The sequence below is a fragment of the Tasmannia lanceolata genome, unplaced genomic scaffold (assembly GCF_043159265.1).
Source record: "Tasmannia lanceolata isolate RefF3 unplaced genomic scaffold, GAP_Taslan_0.1 ptg000015l, whole genome shotgun sequence".
Classification (NCBI taxonomy): domain Eukaryota; kingdom Viridiplantae; phylum Streptophyta; class Magnoliopsida; order Canellales; family Winteraceae; genus Tasmannia; species Tasmannia lanceolata.
Window position 1 is genome coordinate 64,000,893 of NW_027518692.1, and position 20,626 is coordinate 64,021,518.

The 20,626-nt window shown below is 38.7% G+C and overlaps 2 protein-coding genes across 3 annotated transcripts in view; one reads left to right on the forward strand and one right to left on the reverse strand.

The window, feature by feature from the left end:
- Positions 1-2,813: 2,813 nt before the first annotated feature.
- LDL2 (LSD1-like2) lies at positions 2,814-12,735 on the reverse strand. 2 transcript variants are annotated; one of them, XM_077397946.1, is made up of 5 exons: positions 10,406-12,735; positions 9,713-10,281; positions 5,547-5,612; positions 5,289-5,458; positions 2,814-4,544 (listed from the first exon to the last, which is right to left on the reverse strand). In XM_077397946.1, the coding sequence occupies exons 1-3, from the start codon at positions 12,012-12,014 to the stop codon at positions 5,604-5,606; spliced, it is 2,187 nt and encodes a 728-aa protein (XP_077254061.1). In that variant the 5' UTR covers positions 12,015-12,735; the 3' UTR covers positions 2,814-4,544; positions 5,289-5,458; positions 5,547-5,603. The 2 variants fall into 2 exon arrangements, with proteins under 2 accessions (XP_077254061.1, XP_077254060.1); XM_077397945.1 differs by having other exon boundaries at positions 9,205-10,281.
- A 4,665-nt stretch (positions 12,736-17,400) lies between these two features.
- LOC143893015 (beta-galactosidase 6-like) overlaps positions 17,401-20,626 on the forward strand; it is a 36,225-nt gene continuing 32,999 nt past the window's right edge. The window contains exons 1-6 of the mRNA XM_077397944.1: positions 17,401-17,965; positions 18,643-18,738; positions 18,830-18,942; positions 19,348-19,414; positions 19,596-19,688; positions 20,349-20,492. Of these exons, the coding sequence (XP_077254059.1) occupies positions 17,789-17,965; positions 18,643-18,738; positions 18,830-18,942; positions 19,348-19,414; positions 19,596-19,688; positions 20,349-20,492 (690 nt within the window). The 5' untranslated portion in view covers positions 17,401-17,788. The remainder of the gene's footprint in view (positions 17,966-18,642; positions 18,739-18,829; positions 18,943-19,347; positions 19,415-19,595; positions 19,689-20,348; positions 20,493-20,626) is intronic.

Sequence of the window (20,626 nt, forward strand, 5' to 3'; positions counted from 1 at the left end):
TAGAATACTCCGGAGTGATGGAAAATGAATAAAATACCCTCATGAGGCCATGACATAAACAACAATCAAAATACGTCATAACGGGTAAAAATGACTAGTATACCCCTGCATCATGGAAATGACCGAAATACCCCAATATTGGGTGAAAATGCCAAAATTCCCTTGAGTCATGGGAAACGACTAAAATACCCTTATGACAAAAATGATCAAAATGCCCCCGTATAGGATAAAATGAATAGACTCTCGCCGAGTCATGGAAAATGACTAAAATACCTTCATGAAATAAAAATGATCAAAATACCCCCATATAGCGTAAAAATGACTAGCCCGGGTCAAGAAAAATAACAGAAATACCCCTATATTAGGTAAAATTGACCAGAATACTCCTAAGTCATAAAAAGACTAAAATACTCCCATTACATAAAAATGATCAAAATACTCCGTATTTGGTAAAATGATTAGAATACCCCGCATCATGGAAAATGGCTGAAATAGCACTATATCGAGTGCAAATGACCAAAATGCCCCCCAAGTCATGGAAAATGACTAGAATACCCTTATGACATAAAAATGATCAAAATGCCCCCATATAGAATAAAATGACTAGACTATCGCCAAGTCATGTAAAATGACTAAAATACCTTCATGACATAAAAATGATCAAAATACGTCGTATCGGGTAAAAAACTAGAATACTCCCACATAATGAAAAATGACCGAAATACTCCTATATTTGATGAAAATGACCAAAATACCGTTGAGTCATGGAAAATGACTAAAATACCCTTATGACATTTACCCTCTACAATATGTGGTCCAGGAACAATATAAATAAAATACCCTCCTTATTTACTTTGTACAATGGAACAACAAAAATTAAATCAAAAGTAAACCAATACATGGTAATTAGATCACACCGAAATGGTTTGCCTCGAAATGGATTACTCCCTCATATTTATTCTCACTAGAACAACTAAAATGCTTGCATTGACTAGTGCACGATTAGATGAAAATTTTTCAGACCATATGAGATTTTTTTAATGGAACTTTCGGGATTTAATAATGTTTAGACATGATAGAATTTATGAATTTTTAAAATTAGAAAATACCTCATTGTTTGGATGTTAAGAATTTGACCTAGGCCAAAATGAGCGAAAATGTCAAATTTTGTACTAGAACTGGAAAGTTGACTTTTATCCTTTTAGAATTGGATCTTGAAACTATTTTTAATAAATCTAAATGGGAGGTAATCCCCTATTTACATGTAAATCTTAAATAAATGAGACATTTACTTAAATGATTTTGCATGTAAATACCCAATTCTAAGAAGAGGCAATAAGAAGAGAAGAGAAAAAAAGTGTTTCGTCTGAAGCAGGCCGAAACACTACGAAACGCCGGATGAACCGGAACATACCCTCATTTCGTTTCGATTTTCTGGACGAAACGAAATGTTTCGACCAAAATGAAACGAAATTGACAACTAAGTACTCGAACTTATCCACCAACCCCATGCGCGCTACATGTTCCTTAAAGAATTTAGGTCGTAAGCCTTTCGTCATTATGTCCGTTAACATAAGTGCAATGATTATGTGTTCAATTGCCACTATGTGATCCTGAATTCTTTCCCTAGCAACAAGAAATATTAAACTAATATGCTTCGACCCGTCTCCTGATTTGTTGTTCTTGGAAAAAAAAACCACAGCAGAATTATCATAGTAGATTCTCATCTACTTCCTAATGGCGTTGACAACTTAAAGAAGCCTTGAGATAAAATTCACAACACAATGCTTGAGCCAAAGCTTCCCAACATGCTATAAACTCTGCTTCCATAGTGGATGAAGCTCTCATTTCTAGCTTAACTCTTCTACACGATACGGGTCCTCTCGGAGGTATGAAAATATAACCTGATGTGGATTTCATGGTGTCCCAACAACCGACAAAGCCAGAGTTAGAATAGCCAATTACCTCAAGGCTATCTATTTTTCTAAATGTGAGCATGTAGTCCTTCGTCCCTTGTAGATAATACATAACCTTTTGGCCACTTTCAAATGATCCATTTCAGGATCACTTTGATATCTTCCAAGCATGCCCAAGAGATAGGCCATATCTGGACGAGTGCATACTTGAGCTCACGTGAGAATTCCTACTGCTGAAGCAAAAGGAATTCTCTTCATTTTCTCTCGTTCCTTGTGAACCACTAAATATATCTCTTTTACTATAGGTGGATTTCCAGCGGAGCACGTATCCATGCTAAACAGCTTAAGGACCTTTTCAAAATAGGCCTTCTCGGATAATCACAGCAATCCTCGAATCCTATCTCAGCAAATCTTGATTCTTATTACATAGGATGCTTCAACGAAGTCCTCCATATCAAAATTCCTAGACAGGAATTTCTTGGTTTCAACCAGGGTGCCTAAATTGTCACTCGCAAGCAATATGTCATCAACATCACCAAGATGATTAACTTGCTCCCAAGGATTTAAATGTCGGTTCCGATGGAAATTTCGGCCAAAGTCATGTAAAACCTAGCTAAAAACTTTTTTTTTTTTTTAATTTCCACCGAAATATATAAAATTTTGGTAGAAATTTCGGCGATTTCGGTGGTAATTTTTAAAATTTCGTTGGAAATCTTTAATAATTCTGTGGAAGTTTTGTAAATAATGGTGAAGAACGAAATTTAGGTTCAAAATTTCGGGGAAATTTCGGCGAAATCTTGTATTTTTCTGATTCAATGTACTTTCGGTTTCAGTCCAAACCGACACCAAAATATTTTGGCCAAAATTTCGGATTTTGGCAGAAATTTAAAACTATGATTGCTCCCACTAGGTTTGAGATATATATACTAATTTTGGATCTTTACAACCTTGATGTTATGATAGATTGGATTGTAGAGTATAACCCTGTTGTTCCAATTTCTAGCAATTTTTTATTTTTTTTGGATCTTTTGAAAATTTTCACTATTAAAAAATTCACCAGTTGTAGCGTTGAAATGTTCCGTTCCACTATATCCAACCTTCCTAGCATTTAATTTCTCATAGATGTTATCTTTTTATCTCAATATTCCCAGCTGCATCTTGTCGACATCCTTTATTCTGATGAAGGAACCAAGTCTTGTATATTGTTATTTGACACATCCAACAGCTTCAGCAGATTGCTTTGCCCAGTCCATCTTCGGCGCAAGAGCAATAGATCAATGAGCTATTATGTACTCTTTCAAGGGTGATTGCTTCTAGGCAAACATCATGGTTGTCTTTACACCCCTGCCTCCTTTATCACTCAACAGTCATTTAGGAACCTTAGTGCTTAATTTCTCCAATAAGTTTTCTTTTTATCTAAATAAATCCGCCAGCATCTTGTGGCCATCCTTTATTCTAATAAAGGAACCAAGTATTATACATTGTTATTTCACACATCCCACGGCTTTAGCAGCTCGCTTAGCACAGTTCATCTTCGAAACAAAATTGCTAGATGACTAGATCAATGAGCCATTACGTACTCTTTCAAGAGCAACTACTTCTAAGCAAATCTCTTGGTTGTCTCTACACCCTTGCCTCCTTTATCACTGAACGGCCATTTAGGAGGCTTACTATTTAATTTTTCCTATACATTTTCTTTTTATCGAAATAAATCCACCGGCATCTTGTTGCCATCCTTTGATAAAGGAACCAAATCTTGTATATTGTTATTCCACACATCCCACAGCTTTGGCACACGTCGCTTAGCACAGTTCATCTTCAACACAAGATCACTAGATCAATGACCTATTATGTACTCTTTCAAGGGCGACCTCCTGGCTGTCTCTGCACCCTTACCTCCTTCATTACGAAGCGGTCATTTAGGCCCTGAATATTAATTTCTCCTATACATTTTCTTTTTATCTAAATAAATCCACTTGCATCTTGTGGCCATCCTTTGTGCCAATGGAGGAATCAAATCTTGTATATTTTTCTTCGACACATGCCACAGCTTCGTTCATCTTCTACGCAAGAGTGCTAGATCAATGAGGTATTACATGCTCTTTCAAGGGTGGCTGCTTCTAGGCAAACCTCTGACCGTCTCTGCACCCCTAGCAGTCATTTAGGAACCTTACAATTAATTTCTCTTAAATGGTTTTAAGTTTATCCAGATAAATACACTTGCATCTTGTGTGATCATCCTTTATTCTGATAAAGGAACCAAATCTTGCATATTGTTCTTTGACAACACCTCCATTGTTTTCGTATGTAGCTTGCTCCAACTTGGACTTTACATGACTTTAAATTAATGGTATAGATCCTCTTACACCTTTAAGCTGATGAGAGCTGGTCGAAGCTATAAGTTGCTTGCTCAACATCCAAAGTATTCTTTTCTTTAAGAGAAGGATTATATAGAAATGAAGGAGTGTAAAACAAATCCTAGCCAACTTCAACTTAGTTGAGATTTAATACTCGACCTCATGAGAGTTGGTGTCAGTAGGATATCTCATTGAATCAGAAGCTCCGCTTTTATGAATTTTTGGATTTGGGGCTATAGCATTGTTCTACTTTCCACTCCAAACAGCATCCCTAGATAGAAAAATTATACGGTGTCAGTGCCTTATATTTCAATGGATTCACACGTGCAGCAACAGTATAGTGAGGCACACATGTTAAGATAATCAAAATCATTCATTTGCCCAACTATGATAAAAAACCATTCATTTTTTTTTTGGCTCGCACCGTGAGTAGGCTGTAGCCCAAAAATCTTCTCCATAGGATGGTCGTAACCCTCATGATATTTTTGGTGTAAGATAGATGGCTCAGAAAGTTCAGAAAACAACAGTATATAAACCTTAGAAAGTTAAAAAACCAACAACATAGAAACCTCCACAAATCGAAGGATTAGGAACATCTATGGAAAAGATTTTGGTAGAGAGGCTATCTACGGCGAGGACCAACAAATGAATGAATTAGATCATCCCAATAGGTGGGCCCCACTGTGCTATTTCTACACATGTATTTCCACAGAAATGCACACGAGGACACCATATAATAACTTCCCTAAATAAAGATCATTTTTCTGTCAAACCCTAAATAATGCACTTATTCTCTCCATAAACTTTCAGCATTTGCAATGCTGAAAGATGAATCAAAATGGGCATTCTGGGATTGAACCTCCGACCTCTAGGTTGAAGAACAAAGCCTTGACTGTTGAGCTAGAGACTCAATCCCAAGTTCCTTTTTCATTCATCATACAATATGCCAAATGAAAAGGAACTTCATATCTTTTAGAGTGGATTAGAATGATCAAAGAAATGGTCATATTCTTACCTTCCCTTGAACGGTTGGCTCCTTGAATTCAATATAGTAAAAGCTACTTTGACTATGTAGTGGTTCTTCTTGCCATCCACTTTGTTTAGGTTCAGACGAAGCTCAACTTGATGAACGACAACTATTGTCGCTCTTATGCAACAAAACAGACCACGAACAATCCTCGAATCCTATAATGATACATCCCATTAAGGAAGACAACAAGAATACTAACATCAAACTTTTCCTCATTCTACGGATTGACATCGAGTGACACACCTTTTCTTCACCCATCAAGACACAAGTGGTGGCTTCAAATTGCCAGGAAGGTTCAAATTACAATTCCTGCACACTCACAACAAGAGATCAAGAGTGATAAATGCTAAGAAAGTTATCAAAATTAAAACAAAATCAAGTAGATAAATTGATCAAACCATGATCAGAGGTAAAACCAAAAACCTGAGATTGGTCAAAACAATCCAATTGATCTTCAACCATGCATGTAAGCAGGATTTTAGGGTTGATATGATGGTCTAAAACCTGAGATTGGTCAAAACAATCCAATTGATCTTCAACCATGCATGTAAGCAGGATTTTAGGGTTGATATGATGGTCTAAAACCTGAGAACGGTGAAAACAATCCAATTGATCTTCAACCATGCATGTAAGCTGGATTTTAGGGTCGATATGATGGTCATTGAGAAATTCTTCCCCTGACCATTCTTTGACAAAAGGACCAAGGCTACATTTACTAAATTGTCCTAGATGAAAGATGTTGTGGGTGTATTTACAAGGAAATGAAATCCACTTCGATTTGGAAAAATACACGATTTTGCACGAGATTTCAGTCGAAATATGCAAAACATGCAACTTTTCAGATAAGAAATTACCTGACATTTCAACAGAAACCCTGACAAAAAATTAACTCCACTCGAAGTAAAGAGAAGAACGACAAGATGTCTTTAAGATATTTCTAAAAGAATTGACAAAAATAAAAAGAAAAACTAGTGGTGAAGAATCTTGCTTGGATTTTGGATGTGATTTCGTACCAAAATGTTTCCGTGATTTTACAAGATTTCGGCCAAAATTTCGTACCGAAACCAAAGCTGAAATTTAAAACCTTGCGAGCTAATAAAGAAAAATGCAAACAATAATACAAAGCCGTCAAGGGGAAGAAAATCAAACATCTTTAAACTCTCCTCGGATTCCCCTTCCCTAGCTAGCCTATCAGCATTCCTATTTGCCGATCTTCTAACGTGCTAAAAAGAAATGGATGAGCCAACCACTCAATCCTGAAGGGAGTCTCCTTCCACAACCACTCAATCGGTCAATCCATGAAACTGCTCTCTAGTATCATGATGCCCTGAAGCACCGCTCTAACCTCCGTCTCTTTAGAGTCAGTGATCCCAATGGGGCCTGAAAAAGCTCACCTCAAGCACCCCTTCTCATCTCTAAAAGCTCTTCCTACTTCAATTGGCCCAGGATTCCCATGCTAGGCCCGTCAAAGTTAAGCGTTAGTTGCGACGGTCCGCTACCGAATTTGCCGATCGACGCACGTGATTGAATGCAACAGGTGAGGATTTTAACCAATCAAACAAACTAGCAAATCTCCAAGGCGGTGTATGGGATCCATTAAGCCAACGGATCGCATTGAACGAATCTCCTTCAACTATCACATTCTTTAGCCAATCACGCTCCACTAGCCTCAACCCTTGATGGACAGCACACACCCTTGATTATGGGTTGTATTTCGTAAACTATTGATAAATGGTTCACCAAAAGGTTTCTTCAAAATCTCCATACGTTTTATGCAAGGTGATCTCCTATCTCCTTTCCTCTTTACTATAATTACGGAAGCATTGAGTAGAGCACCAGAAAAAGCTAGAGGTGGTGGTTTTTTCCATAACTTACAGTGGATGACTCACACTCACAGTACGGAAATGGTACGTTAGTATTTTACAACGGCTTTGAGGATCAAGTTCATCATCTTAAGGCCGTCCATTGTTGCTATGAAGCAGTGTCAAGGAAGTGGATCAACTTTGAAAAACCAGATGTCATGGCAGTAGAAAACCTAGGGTTTAGATGTGTCTGGTTGGAAAACCCCATACCACAAACATTTTATCAATTGTGCAAGTCATAAGTCCCTGTGGGCCCACTCACTCAAGTCGACTTAAGTTGCAAGAAAACCCTTTAGCTCTTGCAGTGATACAAATGATGGGCTCCACTCTTTATCTTATACACTCACCCATCAAGCTAGTGCAAAGATATCTAGCATCCCCAACTTGGACAAAATTCTATGCTGTTATTGTGGATAAGGAAGAAGAAGAAGAGTGAGGGAGAAGATGGAGTCTCCACTAGGGAGCTCCCCATGTTATTAAACTCAACTCAACTAAGCCTTTGTCCCAAACTAGTTGGGGTCGGCTAAATGGGCAGCCTAGTGCACGAGGCTCCTGCCATCGCGGGGTCTGGGGAGGGCTAGATGTACGCAGCCTTACCCCTGCTCCCCATGTAATATGATATATATATAAGAGCCCAAAGTAGGGTTACATGTACAAAGACTATAATACCCTTCAACAACCCCCCCCCCTCGCTCTCCTCAAGCTAGAGCGCATATATCATACAAATCCAGCTTGTTACAAAGACTATAATACTCTTCAACTCCAGCTTGTTACAACACTCAACCCCAAGAGTTAACTGAGTATCTGAACCCTTTAGTTGTCCCTACAACACAGAAATGCATTACACATTGGCAGAAAGAGCATAAAGCTACTTGAGTAATGGGGGGAGCGAAATTCAGGACTCGCAATTTGAATGGTGAATATCATATCAACCACCGAAGAAAATTTTGAGAGAAACTCTAGTTGACAAACCCTTATGTTGTTGTAGTCTCAAATTTAAATGGTTTTCTCGAAGAATTTATTCAACAATTTATACTTATGTTAACCACGTATTAGACCTAAATCCAAAAGCCAGTTATGTTAATATTTAGACATCAAATTTTAATATTCTCGCCACATGTAATTCTGGCTAAAATAAATACTTCTTTCATGACCCATGATTAGGATAAGTAATAAATCTCACGTGTGCCACTCATTTAATTCAAGCATAAAAATGAATGAACAGAAAGCAATGATGAGTTAATTTGGCAAGAAAAGAACATGAGGTTGACCACAATTATTCATCATATAGTGCAGGCTCTCAGCCTTCTACACTGATGTAAAACACTAAACACAACATTTCAATAAAATAGAACCATCTCTATGTTCCGTAACCTTGCAAAAAGACCACAAATGTAACTTTCTCTTGGTTAAGTCTTCTAGATAGAGCTTTCATGCTTATGTCTGTGCTTCTACATTAAGCTTTTACAAATCCTTCTCGTATCAAACTTTAAAGTTCCTAATGTTTTTGAATTGTGAACAAAATTTCTAGTACCATGATGTGTGTTTATAGGTGTGTGAAAAGGGAAGACAGGAAGGACAATAGAATCATAACAAACAGCTAATTGGCTTCTACCAAAACAACAATTCCCATGGGCTGCTTCATCTAGGAAATACCATGAAAATGTTATGTAGTGAACTCAAAACCAGAAAGATGCCAAGGTAATCACGCAAAGATTATAATCATGTCTGTCATTTTCCAAATTTTTAGTGGATAGGTTGCAACAGTTATATGGGCAAGGAGCTAAAAGGTAACAAGTCAAAGTGAAATATATCGTGTGAAAAAATGCTAGTTTACTACAAACAAGCTAACACAATACTGTGGTGTTGAAAACCCCCAAGAGGGCAGCAAAATTCTAAACTGTATCTTACAACTATGGTAAACATAATTGGACACTAACAAACTTCAGTATGAAAGTAATTTTGGAAATTATCTTTTACTACAATTATCCTCCAATAAAGCAGCAATTAAGTGAACATGACATGGAGAGATAACCTACATTAGCATCCACTGCCTAATGAAAAACGGAGGGCTACAGTCAGCAGGTGGATTTACGGTCAAAGTTCTACGACTATGGTGATCACTGTCAGTTTCAAAAAATATTGCACAAGTAGATAAAAATGGATGAGCCCCATTTGGATCCAGGATTAATGCACCTCCTTGGCAGCATTGTTTACAAAAAGTGCCGGTCATAAGCAATGGGAACACTACAGTTCCAGTGTCCCTTTTATCATGCTTGTATATACAGCTGCGAATGCCATGCTCATGCATCAAGTTTTTTGAAGCACTGAAGTGGTGCTCCAAAAAACTAATACACTGAAATAACGACACCTCTATACAGCATTTTTTTGAGAAGCAACAGAGCGGTGTCTGCCCCAGGCTCTCCGAGCACTAGCAATGCTAGAAACCAAGGAGTTGCCTGATACTCCTAAGCCATTACGTCCCCTTAACTTCAAGCCAAGACTTCTGTAAAGAAAATCTAATTTACTTTCATTCCCTCCACTCACCAATTCTAGTTCATATGCCAGTTCTCGAGATAAGATAGTATACAGCTGCAATTCCAGGTTTGATGACTGTTGGCAGCCCTCCTCAAATTCTTGTCCAGAACTGCACTTTTCACAGACTTCACTCCTTGACTTTCCTAAACTAACCCTCAAAAGCCCCAGAGATTTTGGGTCCTCTGTTGAAGGATCACTTATGAATGAGAATTTCCCAAATGTTAGATCAGGTTTCCTAAATAGATCTGCTACAGCATCATCGGAAGGTCCCATATTCTTTTGCAAGTACTTCCTAGAATCAATCTGCCTATTCGTCGCAGCACGGAGAATGCATGAAGCCTCTCTTAATCCACTCAAAAAGGCACCATGCATGGTAGCCGGATATTGTCTATTTGTGGCTTCACCAGCAAAGAATAGACGGCCTTCTCCAACATTTTCTGCAAGAATGTCATAGTCCCTGCCAGATGACCCAACTCCAACATGGGAGTACGAACCACGGCAGAGGGGGTCACTACCCCATCTTGTACATATTGTTTGGATGGGATTGGGCACATCAATGCCTCTTGGGCTATAAATACCTGTAAAATCAGCTAAAGATTACATCTGGAAATAGATAAATAATAGCAACAGTTTAAAGTAAAAGGACCATTGTTCAGAGGGCAGTCGTATATTGTCACCTGTTCATCAAAAGAGATGTAGTACCTCTGAGTATGCTTAGAACGCGGTGAAGTAAAACAGTTGGATCGATGCATTCAAAAGTCAAAGCAGCTTCTCCTGCCACCAGCGCAATAAGAACAGGGCCTCCAGAAACCATATGGTAGCTGTAGAATAAGAAGAATTCTCCACGTCTATGGGTATCCTTGTTGAGAGAACCGAACGTATCAAGGTCTTCTCCCCAGAAAACATGAGGAAAAATCATAGCAACCTTGTTCAGCAGTCCAAAACCCAGTCTCTCAATAGCATCAAGCTTTCTTCTGGGCAATTCAGGTTCAAACCGAATGGTCCTATTCTTCAGCACCCCAAGAGGCACAGTGCAAAGGACCATATCTGCTTGGAACACTTGATCCCCAACAGCTACTTCCACACCTTCACTTCCATACTTAATGGTGTCAACGGTCTTTCCATAAAATATAGGAACACCTTCGCACATTGCATTGATCAATCTTCCATTACCTCCAGCAAGCAAGCAGTGATCTCCACCCATTTCATAAGGATCATCCTGATCCCAGTAGGCAAGAGAAAGGTTTGAAAGACTTCCAGCATTTGCATATTCCAAGTTGGCAAGATGCCAGTCAATAAGTTGTCTTTCATCACTACTTTGAACTACTCCATACAACTGTCTGAAAGTCTCCACTGCCGTGCCCAAAGAAATGTCATTCGCGAATTCGCCCAACATTTCCCTCAATTGCGTGGTTTTTTCAAGTAACTTATTGAAGATGAGCTCCATTCTGGAATCCATTTCTTCGTCAACAGGTTCCCCATCTGGCATGTATAGAGGGCATTTATCTCTGACCTTGTGAAGGGGAAAGGACAATTGTCTGGCCAAAACACCGAGTGGGTTGGCATGAATACCCGTAATGACACTACCACCAAGGTCCACAGCAGCAAATTTACCATTAAGACCTATTTTCTGTGTATACACTCTCCCTCCAGGCCTCTTTCTGCCTTCAAGAACAATTACCTTGAAACCAAAACTTAAAAGCTGCCTTGCTGCTGCTAATCCAGCAAGTCCAGAACCAACAATTATTACAGACCCTTCAGTCGCCTCGCTAGGAATATGAGAAATGATTGAAGGCGAGATTCCAAAGTTAATGCACCCGTGTGACGAAAGAAAATCATAAGCTGAACAAATCAAACTTTCATACTCATTACTTACAGTTTCCCTGATTTGTCCCTGTGAAAGCCACGTCCGGACATTATCCCTCCATTTTGCCAATATATGATTCCTCACCACAATGTAGTTGTTTTGCTCTATTCCACCCAATTCACTCACAACCCCAGCTTTGATTTCCTCTTCGAGCAATGCATCAATTGGAAACCCTAAAGAGAGAGCAACCATAGCCTCAGTTTCAGTTTCTTTCTCCATCTCCTTCATCGTTTTATTCCGTTTCCTTGGAACACTGCCCAAATGTTTTTCTACGAACTCATCCATCAGATTCTCATCATAGTTTCTCAACCCAACTCTCTTTCTCAATGTTCTCTCGCAATTGGTAGAAGAAGAAAGTGGAGTTCCCATCTTCACACCTAATGTTCTTCCATCTGTCTGATTTTTAGAGAAAACAGTTCCATCACAGATACTGGTTTTTTCCATTTCCACATCTCAAAATTGCTTGAAGTCACATGAGGAGTTCATTGAGCACATATCTCTGTGTTTTCTTATACCCTCAATCGTGAATTATGTGAAAAGGACAAAAATAAACTGGACCTCCATTTTCTATGGGATTCTACAAAATCACCACAAATAGGATTTTCCATTTTTTGGCAGGAAGCAATGATAAAACAAAAGCCTATCAAGATTATACCGATACATTTTCTTTCTGCGAAATCCTAAATTATCTAAGAAAACCCTACTGAACCGGATAGTCCATTTGCATAGATGGCAGAAGATGGCTAGAATCCATCAAAATCTCCATTTCACTCACTGCCAATAATCATTTAAAAAATAAAAAAAACTGAAAAAATTGGTTTTCCATTTCTATGGCTTGAATCTACAGAAGCAAGACGAACAAGACATCACATCTACACGTGAACTTCCAATTTCCAAACGAGCGTCTGTTGCTATGGATTTCCCAAACAACATTCAAGCGCCATAGAGAAGATTCATGCTGCGAAAGAAAGCCATACCTTAGCATTTGGATTTCGTAATAACGGAAGCTTTAATAAGGTCGCTGAATTGGAGATGCTATGGATCTAGGGTTTCTTCTAACCGTCTGTCTGGAGATATTGTCGCCTCGGGACCTTTTTTTCGTTTGTGTTCCCGCAGCAGTTAAAAAGAGAGAAGATGAAGGGAAATCCAGTCGACAACCGCTTTAAGTAAGGCCGTCAGTTGCGTGATGAAGATCCATCATATCTAGGCCTAGGGCCCTAGACAGACCCAGGCACAATATTGCCAGAATCAGGCGCTGGAATCGGTATCTTATTCCGATTCAGCCCAATTCTGGTCTACTGTTTTAAAAAATAAACAAATTCATAGGGCAAAAAAGATGTTGGGGGCAAAGTTAAGGGAAGTGATAACTCCACCCCTTTTGATTACTTAGGACACCCAGCATCAGTGTATCAGAGCTGACTGATGTAACTCACGGCCGAAGGATCTAATGGGGCTGATTGTCACGTACGTGGGTGTCCCAAGTTATCAAAAGGAGCAGATATATCACTTCCCAGAGTAATATGAAATATGTTTCACGGTACCAATAAGTGGTATTCTATCTTTGCTCACGGAAGAATGATATTCTTTTTTCTTTTTTGAAGGGATTTGCTATGTCCATTAATATCAAGCCTTGTTAGTGGCATGCCCGTTTAGATTTTAGGGCTGCCAACGGGGCCGGGCCGGATGTTGCATTTCATGTTCCTGTCTCGAGGGAGTCCCCGTCCCCGTCCCTTGGGGGAAATCTAATCCCCGCTCCGTCCTGACCGGGGAAAAATCTCCATACAACTCCCGCCCAATGAAATAAGAAATGTGAGAACTACTTACATAAAGAATATAAGACAAACTTAAATCATAAGCATATTTTTATGGAAAATGATATTTGCACAATCTCAATTGTCTTTTCTTCATTAATTTGCATGTGAAAGCCTTTGGGAAATGAAATGATCATTTGATAGATCTTCAAATTTTAAATAAATTATTTTTTTATGATGCAAGGTACTAGTAATGAATCGGGACGGGGCCAAGGTGGATCCCCGGTTTTCCGGGTTAAATTGCCAGCCCTATTAGATTTCTTTGTATATCCATGTTGCCGAGAAATTATATGATGAAAGGCCATATGTTCATGTACTCATCATGCCATTCTTGATATTTGATCTAACAGATGCTCACATTTTGAGGAGCTGTTGTTGGACCAAATATCAACAGTGGTACCTTTATCGCACCACCTTTACATGTCCACACAGCCTTTCATCATATAATTCCTCCCATGTATTGTCTATGTATTGTAATCTTGTGATGATTTGCTAGGAAAACGGGAATACGTTTTTTCGGCGTCAATCAATGGAGCCACATCCACTAAAAGACAAAGTAAGCGAGTTCATATCCCCATAAAAGCAATAAATACACTTTTCAAAAGGTCAAGTCAACGGTCATGTCCATCCCCTTTTTATTTTCCAAGTGGAATCCCGTTTTCAAAGTGTTTTACAGTTCTTGCATACATGAGACCGTTGAACAGAGAATACAGAAATTTGCTCTGCTTCTCCCATCGTTCTTTTTCTGTGAAAGGGGCCATTGCAAAAGGCATTCTGCAGACTTGCATGAGAGAGAAACCACTTAGGCTCACTTCTCAATAGATTTTGTCTTATTCATTTAATTATGCTCTCATGCAACAGCCGGCCCCTGAAATGCCTTCTGCGATAGTCCTTAGCAAATCCCTTCTTTGAATGAAATGATATTTTTAGGGAAATGATATACTCACTACCATGTTTTTATATTCCCACTAAAATATCTTGTCTTTTAGTATCTGAAGAGTTGTCAAAAAGTTGTGACAGTTCCCCAAAAGCTCTCACTAACTAGTTAGAAAAGAAAAGACAATCTAAGTTTGTGCAGTTTTTAAAACATGGTAATGCCAATATCAGTAGCCTTTTTATTTTAATTTTTTTTTCCAATTTGATTGACCGGGTAATCGACATAGGGTGTCCATTCTGATTCTTAATTCCAAAACTCCAAATACAACCTTCTAGTTTTTACATGACTTACATGGTGTTCCAAAGTTCTTCTAAAGAAAAGAGCAATTAAGTGTATGTGGTAAAGATTCTCCTCATTCTGTTTCTAGAGCATGTAATAGTCGAATCTTGAAATCATTCCAACAGATCTTAGAAATGTGGAAGCGACTCATTTCCACTCCCAAAAAAAAATCACCAAAAATGCGCTATCGGAAAGAAAAATCAGCCCATATACTCTTCATTTTTTACTTGATGGTATTCTTCTCATTTCCACGTATGGAGCAACAAGATAAAAAAAACTGCTCCAGAGAATGGTTACAAAAGGCTTGAAACGGACATAAATGAGAGAATGAGAATTGCTCGAAGTGTCTCCGTTCCGTATTGGAAAAAAATAATGTATTTTATTGCTCAAAAGGTAGTGTTTACACCTATCTTTTAGTTTGATCAGTCAAGAGTGATCGAGTCACCAAATGATGACCTAGTCGGACTACGTCGAAGGAGTGACACACCAGTTGTCACTTGATACAAGGTGGGGAACAATCATCTAGAAAAAAAAAGAAAAAAGGATGACATGCGACTAATAGAGCCTGCAATAGGCGGTTATCAGAAGTTCCCTCCTTGAGAATGTGGGCTAATAGGGAGCGGTTGCCCAAATAAAACTGTAATAAAAGAAGATTGTCTCAAAAGAATAAGTCTTGGAACCCACATCAAATATGTGTTAGCTTTTATCGTGTACTTTTGGATTTGTCTTTTAGTGGATGTGACTCTAATTGTTGATGCCCATTTTCTCCCCAAAATGGAATCCCATTTCTCCTGCCGTGCTCTTTACTTTTTTATATTGTCATTTACTTTTCCTTGTGGGTAGCTGTTTCAATTGAATTAAGGAAGCAACGAGTTCATTTTCTTGGGTGAGTCTCTCTCTTTAATTCCCTACCCCCCGCAATGACGTTTGCTTTTGCCATGTTAGTTAGTTAGTCAGTCAGGCGGTTTGTCAATCCCTAGAGTCATTTGCACTATGCGTGCATCGACGTTTCTCTTAGCAAGTCGTTCACATTCCGCATGTGTCGACATCCCCACATTTGCTTGTATCGACATCCCCACATTTGGTGTCGCACCGCACTGTAAAAGGTCCTTTTTTATTTGTGTGAAGGCATAGGAGCGTAAGGAAGAAGTGGCATTCCCCTTATCTTCACAATCCCTTGAAAATCCAATCCCAGGGGACGAAAACGTTTCGGTTGCTGATCCCTCAAATTGAGTTTTGATTTGCCTCATTCGAGGGTGGCATACCCGGGAATTCACCAGACACTTGCACGCATCCGCCCATACACAATAGGTGCAGTGTCCGACAACGGCGGACCATTTTAGACCGAACAAGTGAGATTTAGAGAAATGAGTGCCACATACTAGGTTCGCCAAACACGTTCTTCTCTATATCTTGTTTTATAAAAAACACAAAAGTGCTGTGGATAATTGTGGCACCTATTTTATTGACAAAATACTTAAAATTCAAGCTTTCTAGCCATCCTTGCCTTTCCAAAAATGCCAGCTAGGTGTCAAATTCATTTAAAACACTCGGGACATGTATAAGTTTCCATAGAAGGACAATATTTGTATGCCTAGGCTTTGCTAAACAGCTAATTGATGAGCATGCATCATCTGACGCAAATAGCATCGGCTATATGGTTGAATTTCAACCAAGATTCAAAATTTAGATTTCGGCATAAATTTTTGTCCTAACTAAAACCGAAATTTCAGCGGAAATCCTGAAATTTCGGCCGAATTTCAGGAGAAAGGTTTGAAATGTCCCTTTTTTCGGTCGAAATTCTATTAACAAATAAGAAAAATAATATATTATCGAAAATTTCGCCGTTCGTAAATTTCGCCCATTTTGGTGACCAAAATCTGAAATTTCAGCTGAAATTTAAAACCGTGATTTCAAGCATTGATCAAGATTTTCATCAATGACTAAAATTTCTCCATAGGAAATATCTCTTGTTTCTAGGTTTGCTCTCCAATTTTCCCAACTTAGTCAAAGACTTTCATTCCTCAATTTGGAACCTTTTGGCAACCCTTATTAGGACTCCCATTCTTACACGATCTCCAAACTCTGCATTTGGATTGTCAAAATCAGGAACATAACCTACGACTTCTGGTTCGTTTGCAAACAGAATAGAGAAAAATATGGGTTGGGCCAATCTCAAGTTGGATTAGGCTTTGTATCTCAGCCTTGAGCTTCTGAGGATTCACCTCTGTATCAAAAAATTCTTTAGAGAGGATTAGTCTCCTGATGTGAAAACCAGGCAGAGTTATGAATTAATTTCTTATTGTTTAACTTTCAAAAGAACAACAACGAGGATGAATTAACAATGCTAATTGGCATCCCAACAAACAAGGAAAAGATAACACTCCTACCACATGGCATCTCTACAAACTAGGATGAGATAACATAGCTTATCCCTTATTCAAACATCTTAACCGTAACTAAGACTCCAAGAAAAATAAAAGAGTCAAACACGTTTGGCCCCTAGAGGCCGTTACAGAGTTCCTGCTTACCTAACAAAAAACAGACTGAAGAATAAAACACCGACACTTTTCCCCGTTGGGCCATTCTGGTACCCGGTACCGTACTTTTTAACAAAAAAACCAAGCATGGGAATCGATCGGAATTGAAATTGGACGTCCTAAGTTTCTTTGTACATGACCCATGTTGTGACACCATGTGAATGGCCTTTAAGTGTACCAAACAGGTGGACCCCACCTACAACCCATGGGCCTCTTTCCATTACTCGTGCGTCTAACAACCCTTTTTCTCACTGCCGTCTCTCTCGGCATTGCGGTTCTAGTGTTGGGAATTGGTTGTACAAACCTCAATAATCAACTCCCTGCTGTTGTTGTTGTTCTCTACCTCTTGTCTCTATCTCTTTTCCATCTCGGCTGCGTCACGAAGAATGTATTCGAAATCAAGCTTCGATAACATCGATTGGATAAGCTCCTTTCTGTACTCTCATGAAATATCTTTTTCGACGACCACAGACCAGAAAACCCCTTTTTTAGGTCTTTCGAATGAGAAAAATGGCGTATATAACCTGGGGCACATCCCATCCTTCTTCGGACATTCGTCGCTCTTCGAATTGCAAAATCTTTCAGCTTTCACGGATTGCAATTTTTCTTCTTCTCTCCTCTCCCCTGCTTATTGCTCACCCAAATTGAATTATGGAAAGGATGCATTTCCTACTTTTCTTTCTTCTTCCTGTTTTAGTATTTCAAGGTTATTATTGCCAAAGAGGATTCGCTGTTACAGTCACGTATGATCACAGAGCTCTGGTCATCGATGGACACAGGCGACTTCTGCTCTCTGGCTCAATCCATTATCCTCGAAGCACGCCTGAAGTAATGTCTCTCTCCTTTATCTTCATTTTCTTCTTCTCTCGGAAAATTCATTTGTAGCAAGGAATGTACCTTGCTCGCTCTTCCACAATTACTCCAAAAGCTTAAGCTGTTAGAGATGCTGTTATTTAATCATTTATACTTCAACACTCTCTCAAGTGTGGCCCCTTGGTGCAACATCGAGAGGCTCTCGGATAAGTCCAGGAACTTTAAGAGGTCCTAAGATGATGTGGACATCCCCACATCTAGCTCCAAAATAATGTCCAAAATAACCAATAGGAAAACCGGATCACGTCACCCTTCTTTTTGGTTGGCTGTGGATTTTTAATAACAAGGAGCTGTTGGGTTTTGAACCCCGGACCTGCCGTGAGGCAGTAGCTTTGATACCTTGTGAAACAACCAATCACTTCAAAACGTTAAGCTGTTAAAGATGGTGTTATTTAATCATGGGTTTTGCTAAACAGTGCTGCATCATTGAATTTCTATTGGGAACATGAATTTCAACATCCAGAGTTTTACACATGTTTTAAGATTTTTTCTCAATGTTTAAAGTCATGTTCCCAATAGCTATTAAATGATGCTTAACGGGCACTCATTATCAAAACCCTTTTTTTATTAAAGGGCAAAACCCTTTAATCCTTTTATACTCCAACATAATGTACCTTCATTTGTATCTGCAGGTGTGGCCGGAGCTTATCAGGAAGTCCAAGGAAGGGGGATTGGACGTGATTGAGACTTATGTTTTCTGGAACTACCATGAGCCTGTAAGAGGACAGGTATAAAAGCTACCTTGGACTTGACAGAGGCCTTTTTTTTTTTCTCTTTTAAATCTTGAGCCTAACCAGTTATGTTTGGAAATGGTTGTAGTACAACTTCGAAGGCAGATTTGATTTGGTGAGGTTCGTGAAGACAGTGCAGAAAGCAGGCCTTTTTGTGCATTTAAGGATTGGCCCGTATGCGTGTGCTGAATGGAACTATGGGTATGTTCATGCTATTTCATTCTCGCGTTGTTGATAATTGTTGTTTCTTTCACAGTTTTTATATCATTTCATTCATCCAAAGGGTGTTTGTTGCATCTTTTAGTCAATGTAATTATACCGATTTTGTGGTAAGAGTGGTAGACGACCACATAGAAAGCAATTTCAGAAATTTAGTTCAATTGCTCATGAGAATCACGACTAAACACTAAGATGATCTGTTTGTTTGTGTATGTGTGTGTTCCCTCTTGCTCTAACTTCTATTTTGAGTTCAAAGATAATATCTACAGGTTTATGTTTGGAAGGTAGCCTGATAATATCTCCAGATTCATCGTACATTATTTGTTACAGCATTGTCAGTTCTAGGTATAATGAATATACTTAATCTCATAGGATTGCTTATTGTAGGGGCTTCCCTTTGTGGCTGCACTTCATTCCTGGTATTCAATTTCGGACGACTAATACCCCTTTTAAGGTATCTTTCCATCCTGAAGATGATAATGTCTCTCTGAAGTATTTATTTGTTTTATCTTTCTTATAGTCACTATTTCTTGAAGAAAGCCTGCACTATATGAATGAGACTTAAAAACTTGCAAAATTGTAGTTCATTGTTCGTTCTATTGCATGATGTGTAACCTGTAGACTTGCCAGCACAGAATGAAATGGAGCGTTTTCTTGCAAAGATAGTAAATGTTATGAAGGAGGAGAAGCTCTTTGCAACACAAGGCGGGCCTATCATTCTCGCACAGGTGATTTTTTCATATATCATCTCTAAATAGGTAATGTTTTCAGCATTTTGGGAACATTTGTTGTGGGAGCTTTATCATTCAAAGGAAATACTTATTGTGATTCTATTTCTGTGACTTTATGTCGGCTATTGGTAGATTCTTCTACACAATAATTCATTTATTCACAAAACCTTATTCAGGATATTTTCTTTTTATTTTCTATGTTGAGTTTGTCGTGCATAAAAGATAATCTATTTATCTTCTAAATCGTTGACATTGTGGCTTTCCAACCCTATCAAAACAGCATGATCTGATGTTAGCTCCTTCAGAAGTGGAACTCTCACCTGATACCATATACAGTATAATTTGTCTGATCTTTGTTTCATCCTCTTATATGCTTGATCTGTCATCTCTCAGACTCCTCCATTGCTTTCCAGTTTTTTCATGAAAAAGCAAATATGGTCACTGCTATAATTATTGTTGCTCCTGCTGGACTTAGACATATTTCTTCACTGCTTGTTCATACAATAGCAACAATTTTCTGATGCTTCATTATGCTTAATATTTGGCAGGCTTTCTTGCAGTCCTTTCTTTTGCAGTTACTTTTGAGAAAACCTCAATACATTGGAAAAATGTTTTTGAATTCAGGTAGAGATCTCATCGGGTTATTTTGTTTAACAGGTTGAAAATGAATACGGAAATGTTGAATGGGCATACGGAGTTGGTGGACAGTTGTATGTGAAATGGGCTGCAGCTGCTGCTGTTGATCTCAACACCACTGTTCCTTGGGTAATGTGCGCTCAAGAAGATGCACCTGATCCAATTGTAAGTGTTTATTCGACTTATGGAGTAATACTTATTTCTTAGGAGTTCTGGAATGTGATTATGGAAGAAGCACATTGAGATCCGAACCACAAGATAAAAGTGATACTCATTTATTCGCATAAATTTGAACTCAA

Bases quoted from the DNA above. Each gene is read 5' to 3' on its own strand.
- LDL2 (XM_077397945.1), bottom strand. From the start codon at position 12,014: ATGGAAAAAACCAGTATCTGTGATGGAACTGTTTTCTCTAAAAATCAG. The intron at 10,282-10,405 runs GTACTACATCTC...CTGATTTTACAG, and splicing joins CGTTCTAAGCATACTCAGAG to GTATTTATAGCCCAAGAGGC.